This window comes from Mustela erminea, chromosome 20, assembly GCF_009829155.1.
Source record: "Mustela erminea isolate mMusErm1 chromosome 20, mMusErm1.Pri, whole genome shotgun sequence".
Classification (NCBI taxonomy): domain Eukaryota; kingdom Metazoa; phylum Chordata; class Mammalia; order Carnivora; family Mustelidae; genus Mustela; species Mustela erminea.
Window position 1 is genome coordinate 39,156,417 of NC_045633.1, and position 26,795 is coordinate 39,183,211.

Below are 26,795 nucleotides of genomic sequence, written 5' to 3' on the forward strand. Positions count from 1 at the left end.
CAATCCTGTATTTCAAATAAAACGGTAATGCCACTCAACTCAACAGACACTTATCGATCACTACTATGGGTCAACTAGTGTTCTAGGTAACTTTTCTACAGTCAGTAATTTTATAAGTAATTTCTCTATTTAGAGAAAAAACCTCTGCCTTTATGAATTTTATATTCTTATGAGAGAAAGTAAACACCAAACATAATAAATCTGTGAATTCTACACCACTGTAGTCCAGGAATATGTTCTGAGATGCTGTAAATGTTCTCTGTACAATCTAACATAGCAGCCGCCAGCCACACGTGCCTCTTTTATTTTTTTTAAGATTTTATTTATTTATTTGACAGAGATCACAAGTAGGCAGAGAGAGAGAGGAGGAAGCAGGCTCCCCGCTGAGCAGAGAGCCCGATGTGGGGCTCGATCCCAGGACCCTGAGACCACGACCCGAGCCAAAGGCAGAGGCTTAACCCACTGAGCCTCCCAGGAGCCCCCTCAGGTGACTCTTGAGCGCTTAAAATGTGGTCAGTGTGACTGATGATGAACCAGATTTTTTATGTTATTTAATTCTCATTAATTAAAACGCAGAGGGCCATATGTGGCTCCTGGCTACCATCCAGGATACGCTCATCTTCAGCATGTTAGAAAGAGGGACGCGTGTGGAACAGGAGAGGTGCAGCAGGGTGCAGAAGGCCAAGGACCCATAGTGGAGGCAGCTGCCTTGAAGACAGGGCAGTCTGGAGAAGCTCCCCGGGAAGCTGAGATCTGACCTGAAGAGATGAGGCTCAGGCCCAGAGAGTGAGGAAGGACAGAGCACTGTCGGCAGTGGCTGGCAGAGCAAAGGCCCTGCGGTGGGAGCAGGCTGCTCCAAGCAACCTGAGAAACACAGGGAGCACTGCAGGGTTTGGAGCAAGGTGCCATGACCTAAATTTCCTCCCACGTGTGTGGATCGGATTGGCCGCGAAGCTGAGGACAAAGGGGCAAAGAGGCTCCTCTGGGAAAAGGCTATTGCGTAACCTCAGCAAGAAATGATGGCGGCTTCCACCGCAATGGTGACGGCCGAGGCCGCAGGAAGAGATCGACCCATGGGCTCTAGTCAGTAGGACTTTCTAACGGACTGGAGGAAGGATATGAGAGAAGGTCATTAATGATTTCCACAAGCTCTGGGCCAGAGCAACGGAGCTGCCACCACCGGAGACAAAGTCTCCAAGGGTAACGGGTTTCACAAGTCAGGAACCACCTCTGTTCAACTGCAGAAGGGTGAAGTCGATGTGTCTGTTCTCTGTGTGTGAAGGAGCGTCCCGCGTTCAAGCCTGCAGTCTGGATGCGCTGGATGGAAGGAAGCATTCTGGCGAACAGATGGGACTTCTCTTCCGGGTCCGAGCTGGGGCAGTGAGCGCAGACAGAGAAGAGGACTGGGAGCTAGAAGACGCGGGGGTCTAGGGACAGGAAGAGGGGTCATCGGAGGACACGGCCAGGAGCAGCTGGGGAAGGAGGAAAGTGTAAAAGCAAAGGATCAGCTGTCCCTGTCTCTGAGAGCCTGAACGAAAAAATCAACCTGCCCATTTAGACATCGACAAAAACAAAAACCAAGACAAAAAAAAGTCCCCTAAGTAAATCTCCTAAAAGAGTAATGATTCTGGGATTTAAAAATTATCTTAATTTTCTCAAAAAGTAAAGTGTTGAGAAGAATATGCAGACCCGTGGGTCTCCCCTTCCCAGCAGCACGCTTCCCCTCATGGTCACTGCCAGAGGCTAGTACAGCCACCTTCCCCAAAACGAGGCCCTCGGGGACTCAGTCACCTGCTTCCTTCACGGTCCTCAAGGAAGTAGGTCAGAAAACAAGACATCCTCTAAATTTCTAGTAGAAAAAAGCCCCGGGGCAGGAAGAGAGACCCCGGACCAGCAAACACTTCATTTCAGTAACGAAGCTAAGAACTATTTTTCACATGGGGAGAGTCCGTCTGTCTCTCCCACATACTGTCTCTCTCTTTCTCCATTCTCACATTTCCCTAAGCCTTTCTTCACAACTAAACTCTGCTTTCGGATTCTGATTTTTTTTTTCCTTAAGCAAGTTTCTGACATTTCCCTTATCCTGAACAGCTTCCTGGTCCTGGACAACACTACGGTCGTCGTATTAACTAGGAAGCCTACTTTATCTCCCTCGAAGGTGCCAAAGCAGACACTCGAGATGCCAGAAGTGTCCTCCTTCTGTCACAGCAATAAAACCAAGTAACACAAAATTAACACAATATATTGCTCAGCAAAGGGTATTCGGGCCTAATTCTAAAGTGTGGGGCAATTAGACATAAAATATTCTCTTTCTTTGCATAAACAATTCAGTCCCAGGCCAAAGATCTTCCTAGAACCCTCCCGGGTAAACGCCACTTGGTCTTTGACAGAGTCACTTCCACCGCGAGGCTCTCATCAATCACCTCCAGGAACAACGAGCGGGCGGCGCTCTCTTCCTCGCCAGCCCCATGTCTCTTCTGGACGCGCACTCAGCAGACCCCGTGTGAGAACCGTCTGCCGGAGACCCTGATTCCTCTACTCTGCATCACTTCACGTCTAAGTGCAACTACAGAGAAGAAAACATGTCTGCACCTTCAGCGCTGCGGGCCTGACAAGGACGGTGGGAACCGCCTGCGGGAAACCTCCAGCCCACTCCGGAGCGCCTTCTCCTGCCGTGGGAGCGTGTGCGGGGACGGGCAGCGCTCCGAACAGATGCGGAGGGCACTGAAACTCGGACCCACTTGTAATCAACATAAAGTTAATTCTGCGTGTGTCTGAAGGGAAAGCTAATAAAGGTCATGAGAGAAAGCTATTTTAATGATTCAATTAAATAACTGAAGAGACAATAATTGCCCTCAGAATTGAGAACAAGCACAAAAGGGAAACATTTAAAAAAAAAAATCAGAATATCTTCAAAATCTGTTCAAGGCTGGCCCCTTGGCTAAAGCTTGAAACTCAGAGGGAAAAGGCAGCAACACCCACGGCCAAGTCTCCCCTCCACAAAAATAAAACCCTGAAACGACCGAACCAGACCCGCGGAGAAAGAAGGTAGAAAAGCACACTGAAAACCAAAGGATTCCAAGCCAGAACGAGGGGAATTACGAGTAAGTTAATGCTGAGCCTCTAAAGAGACGATGAACATAGGATATCCAGAATATAACCAACTAAGAAGGAAATAACTGGCTCTGATTCTCTGAAAACTGCCTATAATGTTCCTAGAACATTTCTGTTTAACCCTAAAATCTGTACTCCCACAGATAAAATACCATTAAAATGGAGATTGAGTTACCATTCAAATCCCAACACCAAATTCATCAGCAATAACCCTAAGCTACAGTACTAAGGAATCTATTTCAGTGGTAATTAGGCAAACTGAATTTTTTTCTCCTATAGCAAAGTACAACCCAAATTCTAACCAAGGAAACCAGTAATACTGCATTCCTCATTTTGTTTTGCTTTTCTCAAGCCACCAGAGGGCACAAGGTAAGAGCACCGGCGCTCTAACGGGGAAACTAATGTGGTGTGGGAGAAGGGAACTTTCCCGCAGGGCCTCGGTGGGGAACTGTATCCCGAGTTAAGCCGCGTCTGCAAACCCATCTCTGCTGAGGAGTTCAGGGGCTCACCATTCAGAAAGGACGGGACCTGTTTTACTTATACCCTATCCCCTAGGATGAATAAAAGACAGAACCCAGAGATTTCACTTAATGCAGGAGGCATTCAGGTTCATAAAAAAAGAGAAAACTTTAGACTAGAACCATTGATAAAGACTGAGCGAAGTTACAAAATCTCATTGCCTGATGACTACCATAAAATAAACAACCATGCATCTGAATGGTTTAGATTCTGCCAAAAAGAGAGAAAACAACCAATATTCTGAAATACTAAAATTTCATAATTTTGCCCACTGTGGTTTGTTGTTGTTGTTGTTTTTTGTTTTTTTTGTTTTGTTTTGTTTTGTTTGACAGATCACAGGTAGGCAGAGAGGCAGGCAGAGAGAGAGAGAGGAGGAAGCAGGCTCCCTGCCGAGCTGAGAGCCTGATGTGGGGCTTAACCCTAGGACCCTGGGATCATGACCTGAGCCAAAGGCAGAGGCTTTAACCCACTGAGCCACCCAGGCACCCCCACTGCGGTATTTTTTAAAAGAAAACAATTTGCATGCTTGTTGAGGACTGCGGACTACCACCAGTTTTGTAAAAGAGCTCTGAATTTTTACAAATTATGTATTTCATCCTTTAATAATTAGAGTTTTTTGTCTTTTAATACTATACTATCACACCCAGGTTTACTATAATTATTACAGCAATAAGACAGATTTTCAAAAAAGTAATGTTTTGTTTAAGCTTAGAATGAAATTTTAAAAAGCATTAACAAAGAGTTACCACGATCCAAACTCTGAAGACCAAGAGAGCTCTCACCCTTCGTGAAAACATAAACTACAATGAATGAGAGCTCCTTTATGCCCACGTGCCTACAGGCAGCACACCTTCCAACAGAAACCCATTTTCTACAACGCCTACTACTGTAAAGAAGAACTGCTCTGGCACTTGGATGAGTGTCGGTGTACAAAGGTCAACCAGTTCCAACTTGAAAACCCCTGTGGAAAATTTATTGTTGATTAAATGAATAGTTGTTGTGCTGACATGGTAACATTATGTCAAGTAATTAAGACGTGAAAAAAGAATCCTTTGGGGAAATTACTAGGGCAAAGTAAACTCTAGAAAAGGTTTTTTAAGAATGAAGTTGACAGGGGCGCCTTGGTGGCTCAGTGGGTTAAAGCCTTCGGCTCAGGTCATGATCCCAGGGTCCTGGGATCGAGCCCCGCATCGGACTCCCTGCTCAGCAAGGAGCCTGCTTCCTCCTCTCTCTCTGCCTGCCTCTCTGCCTACTTGTGATCTCTGCCTGTCAAATAAATAAAATCTTTAAAAAAAAAAAAAAAAAGAATGAAGTCGACAGTCATTGTTGAATTGGGGGGGGGGTGTTCCCTCCCCTTAGGCATTTTAACCCCAATTCAGGATCCACTTGTCCACAGACAGGCTCTATTCTCTCTCTCCAATCCTTTATCTATCTTCCCCCATAAGACAACATATATATATATTTTTTAAAGATTTTATTTATTTATTAGACAGAGAGAGAGATCACAAGTAGGCAGAGAGTCAGGCAGAGAGAGAGGAGGAAGCAGGCTCCCTGCTGAGCAGAGAGCCCGATGCGGGGCTCGATCCCAGGACTCTGGGATCATGACCTGAGCCGAAGGCAGTGGCTTAACCCACCGAGCCACCCAGGCGCCCCGACAACATATATTTTTTAAAGCTCTTCTGTTTCTTATCACATGGGAACCTAACGACAAACCGTGTGAGATGCCTTCAGACTAAAGTAAGTACGAGGTTGCCAATCAGATACGCCTTCTGCCCAGGACAAGCCCCTCAAACAGGCGAGGCGACAACAAAGAACAAGGCCCCTGAGCTCACCTGACACGTGCTACTAACACGAGTAAAGTCAGCCCTATGATCTATTCATCACTGATTTCCATTTAAAGTGAATTTGCAAAAGTGCTCCTGTCAGAAAAATAACTACCAAAACAAAACTTGTCATCCTGCCCCAAGGACATCTCCGAATGCAAGAGTGAACGCCTCCTCCTCAGGCTGCATCGTCCCCACACAAACTGCCTGGGACACAAATCACACAGGGAGATCGCCAGCTGCCAGCGAATCACGCATTCTCAGACATCTCGTCCCATCACTAAACGGTACAATGGGCTCCTTAAGCACTAAAACAACACAAACTAACTAGAATATGAAGATAAATTACTGGCATTTGCCTGGTTCTGATATTAAGATCTGTGATAACTAATTTTATGTGTCAATTTGGCTGAACCACAATGCCCAGATATTCGGTCCAATATTCTGGATATTTCTGAGAAGGTGTCTTTTGGATGATTAACATTTAAATCAGTGAACGTTGAATAATATGCACAGGTCCACATTCCTTAGAAAACTCATGAAGAATAAAATAAAGGTGTAACTATTGACTGATTATCCTTAATAAATCATTACTGATTAATCTGCATTTGCATTACCTTTCTCAATTTTTCATAAGAAATAACGGAGCTCTAATAAGCTATATATTTGGTCTTCTGGTTCATGGCACAATGCTCCTAAAGCCCTTGGGATCTCCTGAGTGAAAGCGGTGTCTTTAGTCGTTCAGAAGGAGCCCCTGTGGAGCACACCAGAGCTAATGAGGTGACTCAGGGCCCCTAAATGGCCTCAGGATGGGGCTGGTCCCCAGAGAGACAAGTGATTAGAGGCCTGGAATCTTCCATCACAGACACCGAGCTCCTGGGAGGGGAGAAGGGCTCCATACTGGGCTCCATTAAAAACTCGTGAGCAGTGAGAGTTGAGCTGCCAGGCTGGTGAGTGCCTCCATGTGCCAGGAGGGTGACCCACTCCAGGTCCACTGGGACAGAAGCTCCTGCACTTGCAGACTTTCCCCTACGTTACCTCTTCCTCTGGCCGTCCCTCTGAATCCTCCGTAAAACCCTCTATAAGAAACTGGTGAGTCCAGTAAGTGTAAGTAAGTGTTTCTCTGCATTTCATGAGCCGCTCCAGTAAATTAATCATATCTGAACAGGAGGTAGCAGGAACCGGTCGTTTACAGCCAGTCACTCAGAAGTGCAGGGAACAACCCGGACTGGAGATCGGGGTCTGACGTGGGGCAGACTTACAGGCCTGAACCCTCACCCTGTGCGATCTGGTGCTACCTCCAGAGTGTTACGACTGAATTAAATTTATAGGCCACCCAGCCAGTGTCTACTGAGAACTGAAGACACTGGCTGAGTGGCCTATAAATTTAAACACACACGCACACACACACAACTTATCAGAAGTACTTTAATCTCAAGAAGGAGTGGCCTGACAAATTTTTTCACATAAAAGAATCATTTGATCTTCAAAATGATAATTACTGGGGTTTATAAGGACTCCCACATATGAAGTTAGCACCACAAAAGTGTCTATATCAACACAACCTTGGTTGAGATTCGCGTTTTATTGTTGCGTAGCGAAGGACAAGAACATAGAGCAGAGAAGGGCTTCCAAGTGGTAGGTGGAGACAGACTCACAGATTTCTCAGGGAACCTAACAAATTTCAGTTCAGCATAGGCAGCTACCACTCTAGAAAGCCAACGCTTTCTAAGTCCACCATATCTATCTGCAGCAGAGGGCCTCAAAGCGGGGTCTCCAGTTCCACAACACCAACACCACCTGCAAAGGCTCAGAAATGCACACACTTGGGCCCCACCTCCAGACCTACTGGACCGATCTCTGGAAAAGGAAGCCAGGAATCTGTTTTAACAAGCTTTCCAGATAATTCTGATGCTCACTACAGCCGGAGAACCGGTAACCTCCAGTAAAGTATATACCTTTTAATATAAAACAGAACTGAATCAGGAAATTCTAGAAATTGAGTGGCAGAATTTTCACAATACTATGGATCACATGATATTAATAGAATCCTTCCTTTTTATAAGTCATTTAATAAAAAATGCTTTCCCAATACTACATTACTGATAATATTTAAGATTTTTCCAATGATCCAAACTTTCCTGTCCATTCATTAAGCTGCTTTGTGCTTACCAAGATAGAACAATATCAAGAATTTTTAGGAAGGATGATGATACGCTCCCAGGCAAAACTTACAGGCTAAGTGTGCAATATTCTAAATTGTTAAGCTCTGAATGAAATTTTTTTAGTTTTTCCATCATAGGGGACATAAAAGTTGTCAGTAAAAACCAAAAAAGCCAAAATGCATGTAATATTTCTACAAAGTTTTCACTTCCCTATATGAAAATTTGCCAGTGGGAACAAAATCCTGTCAAAGAGGCAACTCCTTAGCCAATTTAATTCACATTAATTAGCATTCCTTTGTAGAGGGCAGATAAATACCTTTAAACTGCTTAATCATGCTCTGATGGTTTTCAATGGCTTCCTTTAGGATCACTTCAGGCTGGTCCATCTTCCACCGCCACTCGGTGCCCACTGGGTTGGTGTGGTGCCTGAGAAGAAGAGGCAAGAGTTCTAAAGGACTCTGGAGTGACATCTCAGCGCGTCATCTACTACGCGGTAGCAGTAAGACCATAAAGTCACTGCAGTGAAACCATAAAGTCGTAACATCAGGGTTGGTTTCCCCCTAAGAGCTTAGCTGTTTATAGCAGTGTTTTCTGGCTTAGCTCATGAGATCTAGCAGAGAAGGTTAGTTGGAGAAGTGCCTGGCTGAGATTGAGGTTTAATAGGACAGACAGAAATGCGCGACCTTTCCTTTCAGTCCCCCGCCACCAGGCTAACAAGCATCCACTAAATGCTAACAGAATATTCCTGGAAGAGGTCCAAAACCACAGTAATTGACCCTCTGAGAGGCAGCCCAGCTGAACATCTAAAGCTTAGGATGGATGAGGCGTGAGGAGAAAACTGTCACAGAAGCCCCCAGGCCACACGTTCGGCATCGCCTAATGGGATGTTAAAGCCAGTGGTAGAACGAGGTTCGCACAGAAACAGCAAGTCTTAACTCGAGCCCAGCTCCAGACTCGTGAACCTCAACTCCGAAGAGAAAGGCCATGCAGAAGGGAAAGGTGAACTGATTTCCAAACACAGAAACGCGGCGCACCTCAGTCTGTAACGTAATAGATAAGAAGTCTGACTTTAAACAACAAAAAATAGGAGGCATAGAAAAACAACACATTTCCAACAAAGCAGTCGGCAGAAACAAACTCCTGACACAAGTGCTTGAAGTATGTGATGGGGAATTTTTACAACAATCGTTAACTATGTTAAAAGCCCTAACAGAAAAGGTGGGTAACATGGAAGATCAGGTGCGTAAATTCAGCAGAGACGGAAATTGTAACAAAGAAAATTTTAAATATGAAAAAACGGGCTTCTGACAGGTTCAGCAGTGACTAGTAACAGCTGAGGACAAAGAGTAAAAAAACAAACAAACAAACAAACAAAAAACTTGGAGACTGGTGCAAATAAGCCAACAAAAAAACGAAGTTTTCTTTCTTTTCTTTAAAGATTTTATTTATTTATCAGAGAGAGAGAGGGAGAGAGAGCAAGCACAGGCAGACAGAATGGCAGGCAGAGGCAGAGGGAGAAGCAGGCTCCCTGCCAAGCAAGGAGCCCGACGTAGGACTCGATCCCAGGACGCTGGGATCATGATCTGAGCCGAAGGCAGCTGCTTAACCAACTGAGCCACCCAGGCATCCCCAAAGTTTTCTTTCTTAACAAAGTTTTCTTTCTTTCTTTCCCTTAAGGGAAAAAAGTGACACAGTGTCCAAGAGCTGGGGGGCAACAACAATAGGCCCAAGATACACATACCTGGAATCCCAGAAGGAAAGCAGAGATAAAGAAGCAGAAGAAATAGTCGAAAAACAATCGCTAACAGTTTTTCACAGATAATGAAAAACCACCACAGATCCAAGAAGCTCACAGAACCACCAGGACATTTTAAAAATAAAAAACAACCTAAAAATGCCATATGCAAATGATGAAAACAAAAGATATTGAGAAAATCTTTAAGTTAGAGGGGAAAAAAGACACATTACATGAGAACAGAGATTAAAAATTACATGTGACAACTCATCAGAAAACAGCTGAAACTGCAACGACACATCCAAGAAGCGTGCCTAACAGAAACAAAACTCATCAACCAGAATTCTACACCCAGTGAGAGTATCTTTCAGAAACGGAAAATTTTGCACCCAAAATCCAAGAGACTTCCTTCTCAACAACGTACATTACAAGAGATGTTAAAGAGAACTTCTCAAACTAAAGAAACATACAGTAGATAGAAACCTGAATCTGGGGGCGCCTGGGTGGCTCAGTGGGTTAAGCCTTTGCCTTCGGCTCAGGTCATGATCTCAGGGTCCTGGGATCGAGCCCTGCATCGGGCTCTCTGCTTAGCAGGGAGCCTGCTTCTCCTTTTCTCTCTGCCTGCCTCTCTGCCTACTTGCAGTCTTCTCTCTGTGTCAAATAAACAAATAAATAAATAAAACTAAAAAAAAAGAAACCTGAATCTGTACAAAGAAATAATGAGCACTGGGAAAGGGGGAGGAAAAGGAAAAGATATTTACCTTTTTTACCTTTAATTGCCCTAAAAATAACTGACAGTGTAAGTAAAAAAGAATAATGATGTACTGTGTGTTTATAACTTACGTAAAAGTTGTACCAACAAAAGCCCAAGATGGTCGAGGGGAATAAGAAACGCTGCTGTAAAATCCTGACACTACACACGCCGTGGTGTGTCATCTGAAGACTCTGGTTGACTGAGGATGTGCACTCTAAACCCCAGGAGAATCTCTAAAATACTTTAAAGGTTTATAAAGAATAAGTCAAGACTGGGCATAAAATAAAACCATTTAAAATACTCAATTAACAAGAGAGCAGGCAGGACAATGAAAAAACAACACAGAGACCAGAAAACAACAAATGTAAAATTTCATCAAACCATACTGACAATCACTTTCAACACCAGTTAAAGGATATTATCAGATTAAAACGTAAGACCTGAAAAAAAAAAAATGGGGGTGCCTGGGTGCTCAGTCAATAAAGCGTCTGACTCTTGGTTTTGGCTCAGGTCATGCTCAGCGTTGTGAGACCAAGCCTCACGTCAGGCTCCATGCTCAGCCTGGAGTTGGCTTGGGGATTCTCTCTCTTGCTCCTTTCCCCACTCCCTTTCTCTTTCTCTCTAATAAATAAATAAATCTGAAAACACACACACACACACACACACACACACACACACACACACCCTTAGACCTGACTATATGGGACCAGCATCACTGAAATACAAAAACCACATTAAGATGCTATAAAGAAAAGTACAGACCTACATCTTCCATGAGCAGAGACAGAAACCTAAAGAAGTACAACAAATAAAGACCCTAGGCAAACTGGATGCAGGAACACGTGAAAAGGAAAATGTGGCGCAACCAGGTAATTTATCCCGGCAACAGCAAGGCTGGTTCAGCAGGCAACAATCAGTCACTCCACAGAAGCATCTAATAAAATTCAACATCCACTCGTGACAAAAACTTGCAGCAAATTAAAAATAAAAGGGAATTTCTTTAATTTTATGAAGGGGATTAAAAAACAAAACACCCTCATAGCTAATGTCAGACTTAATGGTGAAAGAAGGGATGTCTTCCTTTAAATATCTGAAACATCGCAAGAAAGTCCTTTCTACTACTCCTGGATAACATGTAAATCCTAGTCAGTTAAATGAAGCCAGAAAAGGGAATAAAACTTTCTTTTCACAAATGACATGTTTATCTACATAAAAATTCAAAAGAATCTACAAAAAACAGACTGGAACTCATGAGAACTAGTAAGGGAGCCTACCAAATGCCTAAGATACGTGATCAACACACAAAAATCTACTGTCTTTATTACACGTAAGAATGTGTGGTATTGGCCAAAAAGAGACTCACAGATCAACAAGACAAATGAAACCAGAAACGCACCCAACATGTGTTACCAACTGAGTTCTGACAAAGGCGCAAAGAATTCAATGGAGAAAGAATAATCCGTTCGATAAATGGTGCTAGAACAACCGATATCCAAAAGCTAGAACGAAAACAAAAACAAATAACTTCTGTCCCTACGTTGAACGTCCTCAGGAATAAGACAAACTGACAGTGTGCACGCCCCGGTAGGTCTGATGTACTGAGAACACTACTGCGTCACACAAAATACCCATAATCTCATTCTAATTATGAAAAGATATCAAATAGATAATGAAATGATATATCAAAAGTATATCAAATATATAACGAAAATATATCAAGTATAAATTGAGGAACCTTTTCCAAAATACCTGACCAGTATTTTTCAAAAGTGCCAAAACCATGAAAACAAGGAGAATTAAGGGACTGCCACAGGCTGGAGAAGACAGACACAGCAACTAGAGGCAACGTAGGATACTAGAGTGGATCCTCGAACCGTTTAGAAAGAACAGTAATGGCAAATCTGGCAAAATCTCAACACCTCCAGTTTCATTAATAGTATTTTATCTGTTGCAATTGATAAGAATGTTAATTTCTTGGACGTCACAACGGTCCCATCATCGGGGAAGGTATCAGCACTACAGGAAGGCGAATGAAGGGTATACCAGAAGTCGCCACACAACCTGCCGCGTAAGGAAAGGTTTTCTTCCCTTGCAACACTAACCCTCGTTGAAAACACAGGAAAGAAGGACTCATACTTAATACTGATTCACAACTTGATATAATTTGTGTCCAAAATAGGTAATAAAAATGCAAAACATTTGTACAGTGGAGTACTAATTACACAGCCAGCTACAATAACAAAAAAAGACACCTCTCTTGACAAGCACTGAGTAATGTATGAAATTGCTGAATCACTTGGGGCATCTGGTGACTGCCGGATAAGCCTGTGACTCTTGATTTCGGCTCAGGTCATGATCTCAGGGTTGTGAGATCAAGTCCCACTACAGGCTCCATGCTGGGTATAGTGACCTGCTTAAATTCTCTTTCTCCTTCTCCCTCTGCCCCCGCCCCCATGATCACACTCTAAAAAAAAAGTTGTTGAATCATTATACTGTACACATGAAAGTCATACAATACTATACGTTCATTATACTTCAATTTTTAAAAAGAAAAAAATTATATTTAAAAAAATTAAACCCAACTTGACTATGGTCTTTTGTCGTTTTTTTTTTTTTATTTTAAAGATTTTATTTATTTATTTGTTAGAGAGAGAGAGAGTGGGAGAATACAAGCAGGCAGAGAGAGAAGCAGGCTCCCCACTGAGCAAGGAGCCCGATGCGGGACTCGATCCCAGGACCCTGGGATCATGACCTGAGCCGAAGGCAGCGGCTCAACCAACTGAGCCACCCAGGTGTCCCTCTTTTGTCGTTTTTTGATGCATCATTGTTTCATTGTTCTTCGATGCTGGGCTCTGGGTTTTTTGTTTGTTTCTTTGTTTGGGTGTTTTGTTTTAGGAGGGAGGGGGAAAGTACCTGGAGTGGGGGCCACGTAGTGCAGGCAGAGGGAGAGACAGAATCTTAAGGAGGCTCCCCCTCAGCACGGAGCCCCACACAGGGCTCGATCTCACCACCCTGACATCATGATCTGAGCTGAAATCAGGAGTCCCACACTTAACCAACTGCGGCACTCTGGTGCCTGGGACTGTTCAGGATTTTACACCAGTAAATGAGTGAAACTGCACTGCAATTTTTGTTTTCCATGCTGTTCTCTGGGCTGGTATCAAGGTTATAGTAGTTTCTTAAAATTATTTTACAAGTGTTCCTTTTCCCTTTGCTTTCTGGAGAACTCCTTTTCCTTGAATGTTTGCTAGAACTTACTTGTAAAACCATCTACGTCTGGTTTCTTTCTGATAATGGTTTGTAACTACTCATTCCATTACTATAGTGATTACTAAGTACTCAGAATGACATTCTTCTTGAATTACTTTTGAAAATCTAAATTTACAAGGAATTTAGAGAATGGGAGCAGGCTAGTGATTTCCAGGACTTGGAGCCGGGAGGACCAAGGAGCAGGCGCAGCCTCAAGAGGAAGGAAAAGGAAAAGGTCTGTATTTTGATTGTGGTTTTAGATACGCAATTCTAAACAGATGATACAATTGTACAGAACTACACACATACACCCATCACACAAATGAGTGCATTTAAAACTGGTAAAATCTGAAAAACTCCACAGATGTATTAAAATAAATAAATTTACAAGGAATTTTATTTTTCCAAATTTTCAAATATTGATTAGCTAATAAATTGATGAATATTAACTAATGAAAAGATTAAATCCTTGAGACATCTATAATAACAAATATCATCTTTCATTAGTTAATATTATTTATTCTCTCTCTCCTTTTTTGATCTTATACAAATAATTTCAGATAAAACTTCTACCAATTTCAATTATATCTGATTGATAATATTGCCACACACAATACCACCTAATCACCAGTTCTTTAAGATTTTGTTCTTCAGATCCATTTATTTGCTGTTTATCTTCTACCAGAGCAAAAAGAGGACATCAAAAAATTAAGGGGAAGAGTTTAAGTTCATTTGCCTTAAAACAAACAACAAAGCATATCCAGATCAAAAAAATAAAAAAACAACAGAGTGAAAAGGTAACCTGTGAAAGGTGCAGATATTTACAAACTAGATAAGGGGTTAATATCCAAAATATACATAGGATCCCATTAACTCAACAGCAAATAATATTAATAATAACTCAATTTTAAAATGGCCAAAGGACTTGACATTTGTCCAAAGAAGACCTACAAATGACCAACAGGTATATCAAAAGATGCTCAGTATCATGAATCACCAGGAAAAACAAAGCAAAATCACAGTAAGACATCATGTCATACCCACTGCTATGGCCATTATCAGAAAAAATAATAAAAATAAAATAAAACAAAATAATACACACTGGCAAGCATATGGAGACATTAGAATCCTCATGCATTATTAGAAATGAAAAATGGTGTTACCACTATGGAAAGCAGTCTGGAAGTTTCTAAAAATAATTAAAAAGAGAAAATCATATGACACAGCAATTCCACTTGTGTCTTCTACAAAAGACTTAAAACCAGACTCCCAAAGAGAGACGTCCACTCCCATGTTCACTGCAGGAGATGTGTGAATAAAGAGAATGCGGTAGGTACATGCAGTGGAATACTATCCGCCTTAAAAAAGAAGGAGATCCTGCCGTGCGTATGTGACATACGGATTAGCCTGGGGACATCATGCTGAAACGAAAGAGCCGCGGGAAGACAGACACCGCATGACAGCACCCAGCACCCAGACGCAGTCTACAGAAGAGGCAAACACACAGAGGCAGACAGCAGGAGGGTGGCTGCCAGGGGCTAGAGGAGGCGCAAACGGGAAATTGCTTTTTAACAAATACAAAGTTTCAGTTACGTTGGATTCAGGTTCTAGAGAGCTGCTGGACCGTATTACAGGAACCATACCGTACTGTACACGTAACATTCTGTGACGAGAGCCGATCTCATGTTAGGTGTTCTTACCACAGCAATAATAGTGATAAAATACTACTTCAGAGCAAAATTCTATGACAATCCTCTTACATACAGAGAAGGAGGAAATTTTTGTGGAAGACACAGACCTTAGTAATGACTTTAAAGACAAAGGCCCTTTACACATATTTCTTTCCTGCTTTCCAAACAGTGATTTAATTTGGCAGATTAAGAGCTGGTTCTGAATCCACACGCACTTTGAGATGAACAGATCTTTCAAAGTGGGAGCAGAAGGAGCAAGACACAGAATACTGTACGGCATCCTGCTGCTTGTGCGTGCGTGTGAACAAAGACACGCACACCCACAAACCCACGCGCAGGTGTGTGGCGTATCTCCGAACGCTTAAGTGAGGAGAAGACAAGAATGAAAAGAAGACAACTGTCACGGTGTTAAACATTTCGCATTTTCACTATATGCAAGGGTGACCTTTCAAACTACATTTAAAATATATTTTTAAAACTTATGTTTACTACTCAAGCAAAATGTTTTTTTTTTAACTTTCTATGATGAGTGGAAATGTCACTTTCTTTTTTTTTTTTTTAAATTAGTTAATTTGTCAGCGAGAGAGAGAGAGCGCACGAGTGCGTGAGAGAGCAAGAAAACACAAGCAGGGGCAGCAGCAGCTGAGGCAGAGGGAGGAGCAGGCTCCCCGCAGAGCAGGGAGCCCGATGCGGGACTCCATCCCAGGACCCTGGAATCATGACCGAGCAGAAGGCAGATGTTTAACCAAGTGAGCCACCCAGCTTGAGCCACTCAAGCAAAATTTTTTTAACAGCCTTATTGAAATATAATTTACATACCATAAAATTTCATGTAAGGTGTACAATCCAGTAGCTTTCCGTATATCCACAGAGCTGTGCGTCCATCACTACGAGTCAATGTTAGAGTATTTTTGTCCCCTCCTCTCAGCGGTCACTTTTCAATCCACACATCCACCCGGGCCCCAAGCAACCGCTGACCTACTTCCTGTCTCTACAGGTTTCTCTAGCCTAGGTATTTTAAAGAAATACGACCATACTATTTATGTGTTTTTGTGATGGGCTTCTTTGACTTAGCAGCCCGTTTTCAAGGTTCATCATGTCATACTATGCATTGGAATTTCATTCCTTTGTATTTCCAAATAGTATTCCACGGGCTGGATATTCTGTTCATTCATTCATCAGTTGAGGAGTACTTCACTTATTTCCAACTTGGGACTACTATTGTTTTTAAAGATTTTATTTATTTATTTGACACAGAGAGAGAGATCACAAGTAGGCAGAGTCAGGCAGAGGGGTAAGGGGAAGCAGGCTCCCCGCTGAGCAGAGAGCCGGATGCAGGGCTTGATCCCAGGACCCCGAGATCATGACCTGAGCTGAAGCAGAGGCTTTAACTCACTGAGCTACCCAGGCACCTCCCAACTTGGGGCTATTATTACCTTCTCATGTGTTTATTGGACATCTGTATATCTTCTCTGGAAAACTCTGTTCAGATCCTTTGCCCATTTTTGTAATCAGACAAGACACATATTTGTTCAAGACACATAAAACTCTGAATTTGAAATTTCAAAGTACAAAATTTTCACTTACATGAACAGAAAACAGGAGACAAACTGGTAAATCTGGGCTATCTATACACATAGCACTCAACAACTCCTGAAAATTAATAGAGCAATAATATTTTATCTATCTATAACCATCTGCTACCCATATTATCCAAATAAAGCTACAGAAATTCATTAGGGAAAACTCACATCTGCACATCATACGGCAGTTTGAAGAGCTTTCACATGCATCATCGCCCCCAAGCAATTAAGCCTCAGAGCAACCTTGAAAGGAAGGTGTTATTGTTTTATTTTACAGTTAGGAAACTGAGGATCAGAGGCTATTTTTAAGAACCTGTAAAATGAAATAAAGATAAATAAAACATTCACATAAGCATCTAAGTCTATTTCTCTGGGCCTTTTCTAACATGTGTATTAAATTATTTGTAACTGAGACAGATGGTGAATTCTAATCTTAAAGTTAGTGTATTAGTACTTCTTTGTCAGAAGCTATGGTTAGTGAAATCTCTCCACTTACTTTTCTCTAAAATCTCATTAATGACTTCATTAAGTATATCATTTGCTTTTTTAAAAACTGGGTAGGGGTACCTGGGTGGTCAGTCAGTTAAATGTCTGAGTCTTGGTTTTGGCTCGCGTCACACAGAATCTGCTTGAGAGTTTTCTCTCCCTCTCCCTTTTGCCCCTCCTGCTCATTCTCTCTCTCTCTCTCTCCCTCTCTCTCTCTCTCTCAAATAAATAAATAAATATTCAAAAAATTAAAATTAAAATTAACACCTGGGTTAATTTAGTGCCTCGGAAACTGAAGGACTGCGCTACTGGCTGTAAACAGGTAACACAAGTAAGGGGTACTACCCACTAAATCCCATTCTTTTGAATCTTGGCCTTCAAAAAAAAACAGAAACAAAAGCAAACACACACACAACGACTCATGTCAAGAATCTCAGGGAGGGTTTGGAATAGACTGTAAAACGTGATGTAGCAAGAACTGGGACACAAAGCCCCTGATTCCTTCTCCTTCGAGCTAAGTGCTACGTGATCCGATACGTCAGTCCGCATGCTCCCACGGCTTTTGTCTGGCAAATGTTCATCCTACAATATTTTAAGTTTCATAAGCACAGACTCTATGACTAACGACATCACAGCGCCACAGTCCTTCTTACTGCAAAAGTCCCTCTGGCCCACTGCACACAGGACTTTTCAGTGGCCGCACAACTGACATTTTGGACTGGATAATTCTTTGTTGTAGAGGTTTTCTTGTGCATTCTAAGATGTTTAAGAGCACTGCTGACCTCTGCCTACTTGATGCCAGAAATACCGCCCTCAGCTTTAACAATCAAAAATGCTTCCAAACATTGTCAAATGGCCAAGGTTTCCCCACAGAGTGAAAAATAGCAATTTTGCTCCAGTTGAAAACCACTGATTTAACAGGATGTCCAAAGAGATATTTTTCAGGTCTGCTTGTTTGTTTTTTCCTATAGCCCTGGATAACTAGAAAAGAAAATACATGTATTCCCTTTAATAGGAGATGAAAATTTAATATAAGAAGATGGTATTATGGCTATATTCTTTCTTAAAAGGTCTTTTTTTTAAATATTATCTATCAACACAGACAGAACAATATCATGGCTGGGATCTGCATCAAAATAGAACCAGGGTAGACAAATGGAACACAACAGGCTTTTGTTCATTATACTATTCATCCATCTATATTCAAAAAAACTCTGTAGTCATAGTTTTAAAAAAAGGAACTCCACACAGATCTCAGTAGATAAGTAAACAACCTGCTGCTGACTACACCAAAGCCTTACAGTACAAGAAAACAACAGTTAGCTGAACGCCTGGAAAGAAATGCTCGGAGAGGGCGCCTGGGTGGTTCAGTTGGTTGAGCAGCTGCCTTTGGCTCAGGTCATGATCCTGGACTTCCAGGATCGAGTCCTGCATCGGGCTCCTAGCTTCTTGGGGAGTCTGCTTCTCCCTCTAACCTTCTCCTCTCTCATGCTCTCTCTCACTCATTCTCTCTCCAATAAATAAATAAAATCTTTGAAAAAAAAAAAAAAAGAAATGCTCGGAGGAAGAGCGCCGGGTGAGTCAAAGCACTGAAAAGCATCCCATACACCAGGGAATAAAGAAAGCCTACTGCACACCCAGACAGAATCCATGCTAAGAAAAGCCCTGAGAAGACACTAAACTTTCACCCACAACTGATTTTCAAGCTCAGCACAAATAGGAAGTGAAGACAAAGGCAGAGCTGGCAATAGCGTGGCCAAGTTTTGAAGGAATGCCCCCAACACACAGTCAATCTGCAAAGACTGGGAAAGGGCTTTTATTCCTCTTTTTTTCTTTCACTCCAGGTGCTCAAGGAGATCTCTATCAACACATTCCCTGGCCGCTAAAACACAGGCTTCACAGGTAATACCCAAGACAGTACAGAGTCTGTACAAAAATGGTCTCGAAAACTCATTGAGCAAACAACTAAAATCCAGAGCAAGCAACAAAAACAAACCTGAACAATGGGAAGAACCTAATTTCCAGAGTTAACACATCATAATCTCCAAGATGTGCAGTGCTCAAGAAAATGTCACAAAGCATATGAAGAAGCAAGAAAAGTATGGCCTATTCACAGGAGAAAATAATAAAAACTGTCCCTGAAGAAGCACAAACATCACACTTAAATTGCTAGAAAAAGACTAAGTCGACTGTCTTAAACATGGTCAAAGAGCTGAAGGAAACCAAGTAAAATGTCTGAACAAACACAGAATGTCAATTAAGAGATAAAAACAATTAAAAAAAAAAAAGAAACCAAATTTCAGAACTAAAAAGTAAAATAACTGAAATGAAAAATTCACGAGAGGGTTGCAACAGCAGACTGAGCAGGCTTTGAGAAGAATCAGTAAGCCTGAAGATGTGTCCATCACCCAGTCTGAGGAGCAGGAAAAGGAAAAGTGCATGTAGCTTTACAGACCTGTGCGACACCATCCAAGAATATCAACATATGTTGAATGGAAGTCCCAAGAGGAAACAGAGAAAGGGGCACAAAGAATACACGAAGAAATAATGGTTTAAAACTTTAAAAACTTCCCAAATTATATAAAAGACATTAATTTACACATCCAATAAGCTCAATGAAGTCAAGCAGAATAAATTCAAAGAGATCCAAACCAAGACGCATTATAGCCAAACTGCTAAAAGACAAAGCCTTCAAGAATCCTGAAGGAAGCAAGAGAAGAATTCATCACATACCAGGGATCCTCAGTAAGATTAACAGCCAATTTCTCAGCAGAAACCATGTAGGTCAAGAAGTAGTGAGATAACATATTTAAAATGCTAAAAGGAAAAACAATGTCAACCAAGAATTCCGTATCTAGCAAAACTATTTGTCAAAACTGAAGGAAAAACAATGTCAATCAAGAATTCTGTATCTAGCAAAACTATTCGTCAAAGCTGAAGGAAACACAAGGCATGTCCAGAAGAAGCAAAGCTGAGCGAGTCCAGCACTAATGGACCTGCACTACGAGAAATGCTAAAAGCAGCCCTGTTAAGCAGAAAGAAAGGGACACTAGATAGACTTGCAGCACCACACAAAGAAACACAGAAAGTAAAGCTTGTCGCAAATACAAAAAAAGTCTGTATAACTGAACTTTTTGGACTCTAGTACCTCTTTTTTCCCTATACAATTTAAAAAATAAATGTATAAAACTAAAATCATAAATCTGTTAATAAGCCTACAATGCATAAAGTTGTAACCTGTGACAACACAAAGGAGAAGGAATGAAGCTTTGTATGACCAGTTTTTGAATACTGTTGAACCAAAGGTGCTATTTGTTCAAAATAAAGTCAATCCTCATTATTTGCTTATGCCATATTTGCAAAATTACCTACTTCCTAAAATTTATCTGAAACCCCAAAATCAATACTTTAGGGTCAATATTTATGGTCATTCATGGTCATTCACAGAGCAGCAAAAAAATCTGAGTCTAGTACATACATCCCAAATGAGGTCAAACAACACAATGTTCTCTTTGCCTTCTTGTTTAAGCTTTTATACTGCAAATGATGTTCTTTTGGCAGTCAACTTCATGTCCCACTTTTTGCATTCTGTGCTTTTTCTTAGCGATGTTGCTATTTAAAATAGCTCCCAAGCGCAGGGCTAAAGTGCAGTGTAGTGTTCTGAATCACAAGAAACTACGATGTGCCTTGAGGGAAAATATCTGTGTTAGATAAGCTTCATTCAGGCATGAATTACAATGCTGTTGGCCATAAGTTCAATGCTAATGAATCAAAAGTATATGTAAAATAAGGCATCTTTACACAGAAACACACAGAGAACAAAGTTAAATACTGAGAAGATGGCAAATAGGTTGTGACAAGAGGACTCCAAGAACTTAACCCTTTATCCCCCTAAAAGTCAGTTTAGTATTTGCTAATGCAGCATTCGTGCAACTTCACAGAACTGTAAATATCCACAGATAAAGAAAATTAAATGTAGACTCTTGTAAATTTAAGAGGTTAGTTTTAATCCCCAGAGGAATAACCACCAAGAAAATAACTAAAACATGTATAGAAAGGGAAACAATAATGGAGTCAAATTGTACATAACCAAAAAACAAACACAAAAGAAGACAGTAATAAGGTGTACAACATAAAAGATATAAAATTTACAAAAACAAAGAGCAAAATGTGAATGGATTAAATTATCTACATTAAAAGTCAGAGATTGGCAGAATGAATTTTTTAAAAAATCCAACAATATACTGCCTAAGCGATTCACTTCAGATCCAAAGACACAGACAGACGTGAAAGGAAGAAAAACATTTAATGCAAATAGTAATCAAAAAAGACTTGACATAGCTATACTCATATAACACAAAACAGATGTTAAGTCAAAAACCATCAGGAAAGAAAAAGAAGAACATTATATATTGATAAACAGATCAATCCATCAAGAAGATATTAACAATTATAAGTATATACATACTTAATAAAAGAGCACCAAAATACATGAAACAAAAATTTATAAGTGAAAAGAAAAATACAGTTCTATATTAATAATTATAAAATTCAAAAACCTTATTTTAAATAACAGAACTGGGCAGAAGATCAAAAAAGGAATAGTGTATTTGAACAATATGATAAACCAATAATACCTATGACATATACAAAACAAAACACCCCCCCCAAAAAATACACATTTTTTTCAATTGTACATAGAACATTTTCTAGGATGCACCCTATGTTAGGCCATAAAACAAGTGTCAATAAATTCTCAAAGACTGAAATCATACAAAATATTGTCTTCAATCACAATGGAATAAAAGCAGAAATAAAGAACAGAAAGAAAACTGAAAAACCAACAGATAAGTGAAAATTAAGCAACAGTTCTAAACAACCAGAGGATCACAGGGAAATTACAAAATACTACAGATGAACAGAATTTTGCTAAAACAGTGCTCAGAGGGAAATCTGTACTTGTAAACACTCACATGAAAAAAATCAATAACCTACCTACACACCATAAATACTAAAAATGAGAAGGAAACTAGGCTCAAGGCAGCAAAAGGAAGGATATGACAAAAATCAGAAGAGAAACAAATGAAACTTGAGAACAGAAAAATATAAGAGAAAAATAATGAACCCAAAAGCTGGTTCTTGCAAAGATCAACACCAATTAACACTTACCTAGATTGAGCAAAAAAAAAAAAAAAAGAAAGAAAAGAAAAGAAAAGAAAAAAGATTCAAATCAGTAAACTCAGAAATGAAGCAGTACACCACTACCAATCTTACAGAAATAAAGGATCATGATAATACTATAAACAACTATATGCCAACAAATTAAACTAGATGAAATGAACAAATTCCTAGAAACATACAAATTCCCAAACTGACTCAAGTAGAAATGGAAAATCTTAACCAAATTATGACAAGTAATTGAATCAGTATTCAAAACCTCTCTACAAAGAAAAGCCCCAAAACAGGCTTCACTGGTGAATTCCTCTAATCATTTTAAGAATCAATACCAATTCTTCCCAAACTTCCAAAAACGTAAGAGAAGGGAACATTTCCTAACTCATTCTATAAGATTAGCAATATCCTAATGCCAAAGCCAGATAAATCCATCCTACGATAAATTTATTTCTCACAAAGGTGTGAGTCTGTAATTCTGAAGTCGTTCACATGCACATAACTAAGGCTGAAGTTACTATGTTGTAGATGATGAGGGCCAGGCTGGGTTCCTGACTGTCCAAGAAAAAAGTTACAAAAAAGCACAAAAGGAGTAATAGAATGAACTCTATGTTTGCTGATGGGAGTTGAAGATACTAGTAAAAACTCTCAGTTGTGTATTTTAACATACACCGAGAGATACACATACAGTTTCTACTTCTATCTGCTGAGAGGCTCTGGAAGCACTAATACCCTAATATAAAGGAGCGTATCAGCACCCAAATTTCGGAGTCTAAGTATCATTCTTCAGTAAGAGGAACTAGAGCTCCTTAGAAAAGTGGCTGACCCCAAAGCTGGGCAGGAAAAACACAAGCTGGACCTGGAGCCTCATCTGGAATCAGATAATACCAAGTGTTTGTTGTAAATGCACGAAAAGACACGGAAGCCGACACGGAAGCCGACCCAACAGAGCTACTAATGGCCAAAGCTAGAAAAATATGAGCAATGAAGTAAATAAACAACAGTACTGGATTTTCTTGAGTCCAAACTAATATAATAATAAATTTTAAAATGAGGGAGAAATGAGTCTTCCTTAAAGAAGCAGTTCAATTATTAAATGTAAAAAAAAAAAAATCAGTGGAACACCAAAGTAATAATTTGTAATAATCCACCAATGAATGAAAAATTTAGTGGGCAAATGCTTAAAGAGAAACAGCATATTTGCATAGACTCCAAGTACCTTCCCAAATATTTATTAATCACACAAAGGGGGAAAAATGTTAAGGTGTAACTTTACACTTGAAAGCCTAGCAGACACCCTCTTAATCCAATGATAAAAGCTAACACCACTGGAACAGAACAGAATGTTATCATGTATCCCTTGAATAGGACCTGCTGAGAAGGTCACATCACCCCTATGGTAGTTTCCCCAAATCCATAACTTCGCTCTAACCACGAGAAAACATTAGACAAGATTTGTGACCAGCAGTCTTCCAAGGTGTTGAGGTTATGAAAAACAAGGACGGACTGAAGAACTGTGACGGACGACAGAAAAATAAAGAGATATAACAACTATATGTGATGAGGGATCCCAAACTGCATCCTGAAAGAAAAAGGGTATTAGTGGGAAAACTAATGAAACTCAAAGTTTCTAGTTTAATTAGTAGCACTGCATCAATGTTAATTTCTCTTTGATTATTTCTGATAATTGTTTTGATAACTGTTCCATAGTTAATGTTAATGGCCATAGTTAATGCTCCCTAATTAACATTAGGGAAAGTTAGGTGAAAAATATACAGAAACTCTACTATCTTTGTAAGTCTTCTGTATATCCAGAATTATTTCAAAACAAAAAATTTATGCCTGTAAGAATTTAATGACAGAGCAAGAGTCTTATATTTTAAAAAATAAAAACAGGATAAAAAACAGAAAGTAGAGAATGATTTCAACCATGTTGTTGAAACATAAGAAGACTCGGGGGGGGGGGAAGAAAGAAAGCAAATGCTCCAAGGCATTAACAGTGATTTGTCTGGATTCTGGAATTACAGAGAGTTGTTTCTCTTTATATTTTATACTTTCTAGTATTTTCTAAAAGTTTCTATAGCAAGCATGGATAACTTTTATGATCAATGATATAAAACCATTTTTAAAAAAAGAATTACAGCTCTTGTACCAATAGGATAAATTAAAAAAAGAATTATAGCTCTTGTACCAATACGATAAATGAAGAAATGGCATAGACTGGCAGGTATTAAATCATTTTGTTTGCTGAAGGGTGAAATATTAGGAATGTAAAACGAGGGTGTCTGGGTGGCTCAGTGGGTTGAGCCTCTGCCTTTGGCTCAGGTCATGATCCAGGGTCCTGGGATCGAGCCCTGCATCAGGCTCTCTGCTCAGCAGGGAACCTGCTTCCCTCTGTCTCTCTGCCTGCCTCTCTGCCTAGTTGTGATTTCTGCCTGTCAAATAAATAAATAAAATCTTTAAAAATAAAAAGAAAGAAAGAAAGAATGTAAAACAGAATTCGGCATACAAGTGGATACAGTAAGTTAGAGAAAGTAGAGCTTTTCAGCCTAAGCCACTGGACAGCTAATGGTGCCTTAACAAAACCAGAGGAGGAGGTTCACAGACGGCACAATGAACCCCACTGTGGAAGGGCCTGGGGATCAGCGGGAAGAAAATATCCAACAGGCAACTGCAAACAGAGCATGAAAACTCGGAAAGGAGACCAGGGTCAGAGACAAAGAATACAAAAGTGGCTCGGTCAGTTAAGCGTCCAACTCTTGATTTTGGCTCAAGATCCCAGGGCTGTGAGACAGAGCCCTGCAGCCAGCTCTGGTGGAGCCTGTCTCGAAGATTCTCGCGCGTCCTGTCTCTCCCCGTCTCTCCTCCCCCCGCCCGGCCGACCCTGCACCCAGCTTGCAAGTTCTCTCTCTTAAAAAAAACAAAACAAAACAAAAAACAAGAATATAAAGCTGTCAATCTACAGGCATTTAATGAACACATAGAGACGGTTCACTTCTCCTACCGCTATAATGCAGAGCAATAAAAGAAAGCCAAGGACGAAATCAGAGAGAATTAGTCGGGCAGAGAATGAGCCAAAGAGCTAAAGAGGAAATTAAAAAGGAACTGACAAAGGACTGGGAGAAAATACTAAAGACACTGGTGTGTCTGATAAGGGGTTAATACCCAAAATATATAAAAAATTCATACAACTCAACACCAGGAAGCAAATAATCTGATTTAAAATGGGCAAAGAACCTAAAGAGATACGTTTCAGAAGAGGACATCCAGATGGCCAACAGACACATGAAAAGACGCTCAGTGTCACCAGTCATGAAGGAAATGTGCATCAAAACCACATGAGCTATCACCGAAAACCTGTCAGAATAGAACAAAAAAGACAAGAAATAACAAGTGTTGGCAAGGGTATGGAGAAAAAGAACCCCTTGTGCACAGCTGATGGGAATATAAGTTGGTACAGTCACAGTGGAAAACAGTATGGAGGTTACCTGAAAAATTATAAACAGAATAACCATATGATCCCGTAATTCCATTCCTGGGCATTTATTTACACAAAAAGATGTATGTACCGCTGTTTACTACAGCATCATTTATAGTAACCGTGATATGGAAGCAGCCCAAGTGTCCCCTAATAGATGAACAGATAAAGAAGATGTGGTACACGTGTGCAATGCACTATTACTCAGACACAAAAAGAATGAGTCACTACCGTGTGTGACTATTTGGTTGGACCTAGAGGGTATTACGCTACATGCAATAAGGCAGACAGACACAGACAAGTGTACCATATGATTCCACTTATATTTGTAATCTAAAAACAAATGAATACACAAAGAAACAAAGAGAATCAGAACTATAAAAACAGAGAAATGATGGTTACCAGAAGGGGACGGGGATGGGCGATGGGCAAAATGCGTGACGGGTGGTGAGAGATACCGGCTTCCAGTTACTGAATAAATACATCATAGGAATAAAAGGTAGAGGGGCGCCTGGGTGGCTCAGTGGGGTAAAGCCTCTGCCTTCCGCTCAGGTCATGGTCCCAGGATCCTGGGATCGAGCCCCACATCAGGTTCTCTGCTCAGCGGGGAGCCTGCTTCCTCCTCTCTCTCTGCCTGCTTCTCTGCCCACTTGTGATCTGTCTGTCCAATAAGTAAATAAAAATCTTTTTAAAATATTAAAAAAAGAAGAAGAAGAAGAAAAGGTAGAGAACAGGGCATACCGCCCAGGGTAATGTCACAGTGTTGTATGGTAACAGATGAGAGCTGCCGTCACGGGGAGCACAGCGTAGGCCGTAAACTTGTTGAATCACTATGCTGCACATCTGAAACTATCATGTATGTCAACTATATTCAAATTTAAAAAATGTTTAAAAATAATTAACTAATCAAAATCTAGGGAATGTAGCTGAAGAAGTACTTAGATGAAAATTTTTGATTAAAGACTTATAGAAGACTAATATTAATAAGTTAACAATCTAAGCTATAAAAAGAAGAGGGGGCAAAAA

At 40.6% G+C, this 26,795-nt stretch overlaps 1 protein-coding gene across 2 annotated transcripts in view; it reads right to left on the bottom strand.

The window, feature by feature from the left end:
* Positions 1 to 26,795, bottom strand: part of LOC116581525 (S-adenosyl-L-methionine-dependent tRNA 4-demethylwyosine synthase TYW1-like) — a 203,813-nt gene that overhangs the window by 97,054 nt on the left and 79,964 nt on the right. For both annotated transcript variants that reach the window (XM_032328726.1, XM_032328727.1), the window contains exon 11: positions 7,938 to 8,047. In XM_032328726.1, the coding sequence (XP_032184617.1) occupies positions 7,938 to 8,047 (110 nt within the window). The remainder of the gene's footprint in view (positions 1 to 7,937; positions 8,048 to 26,795) is intronic.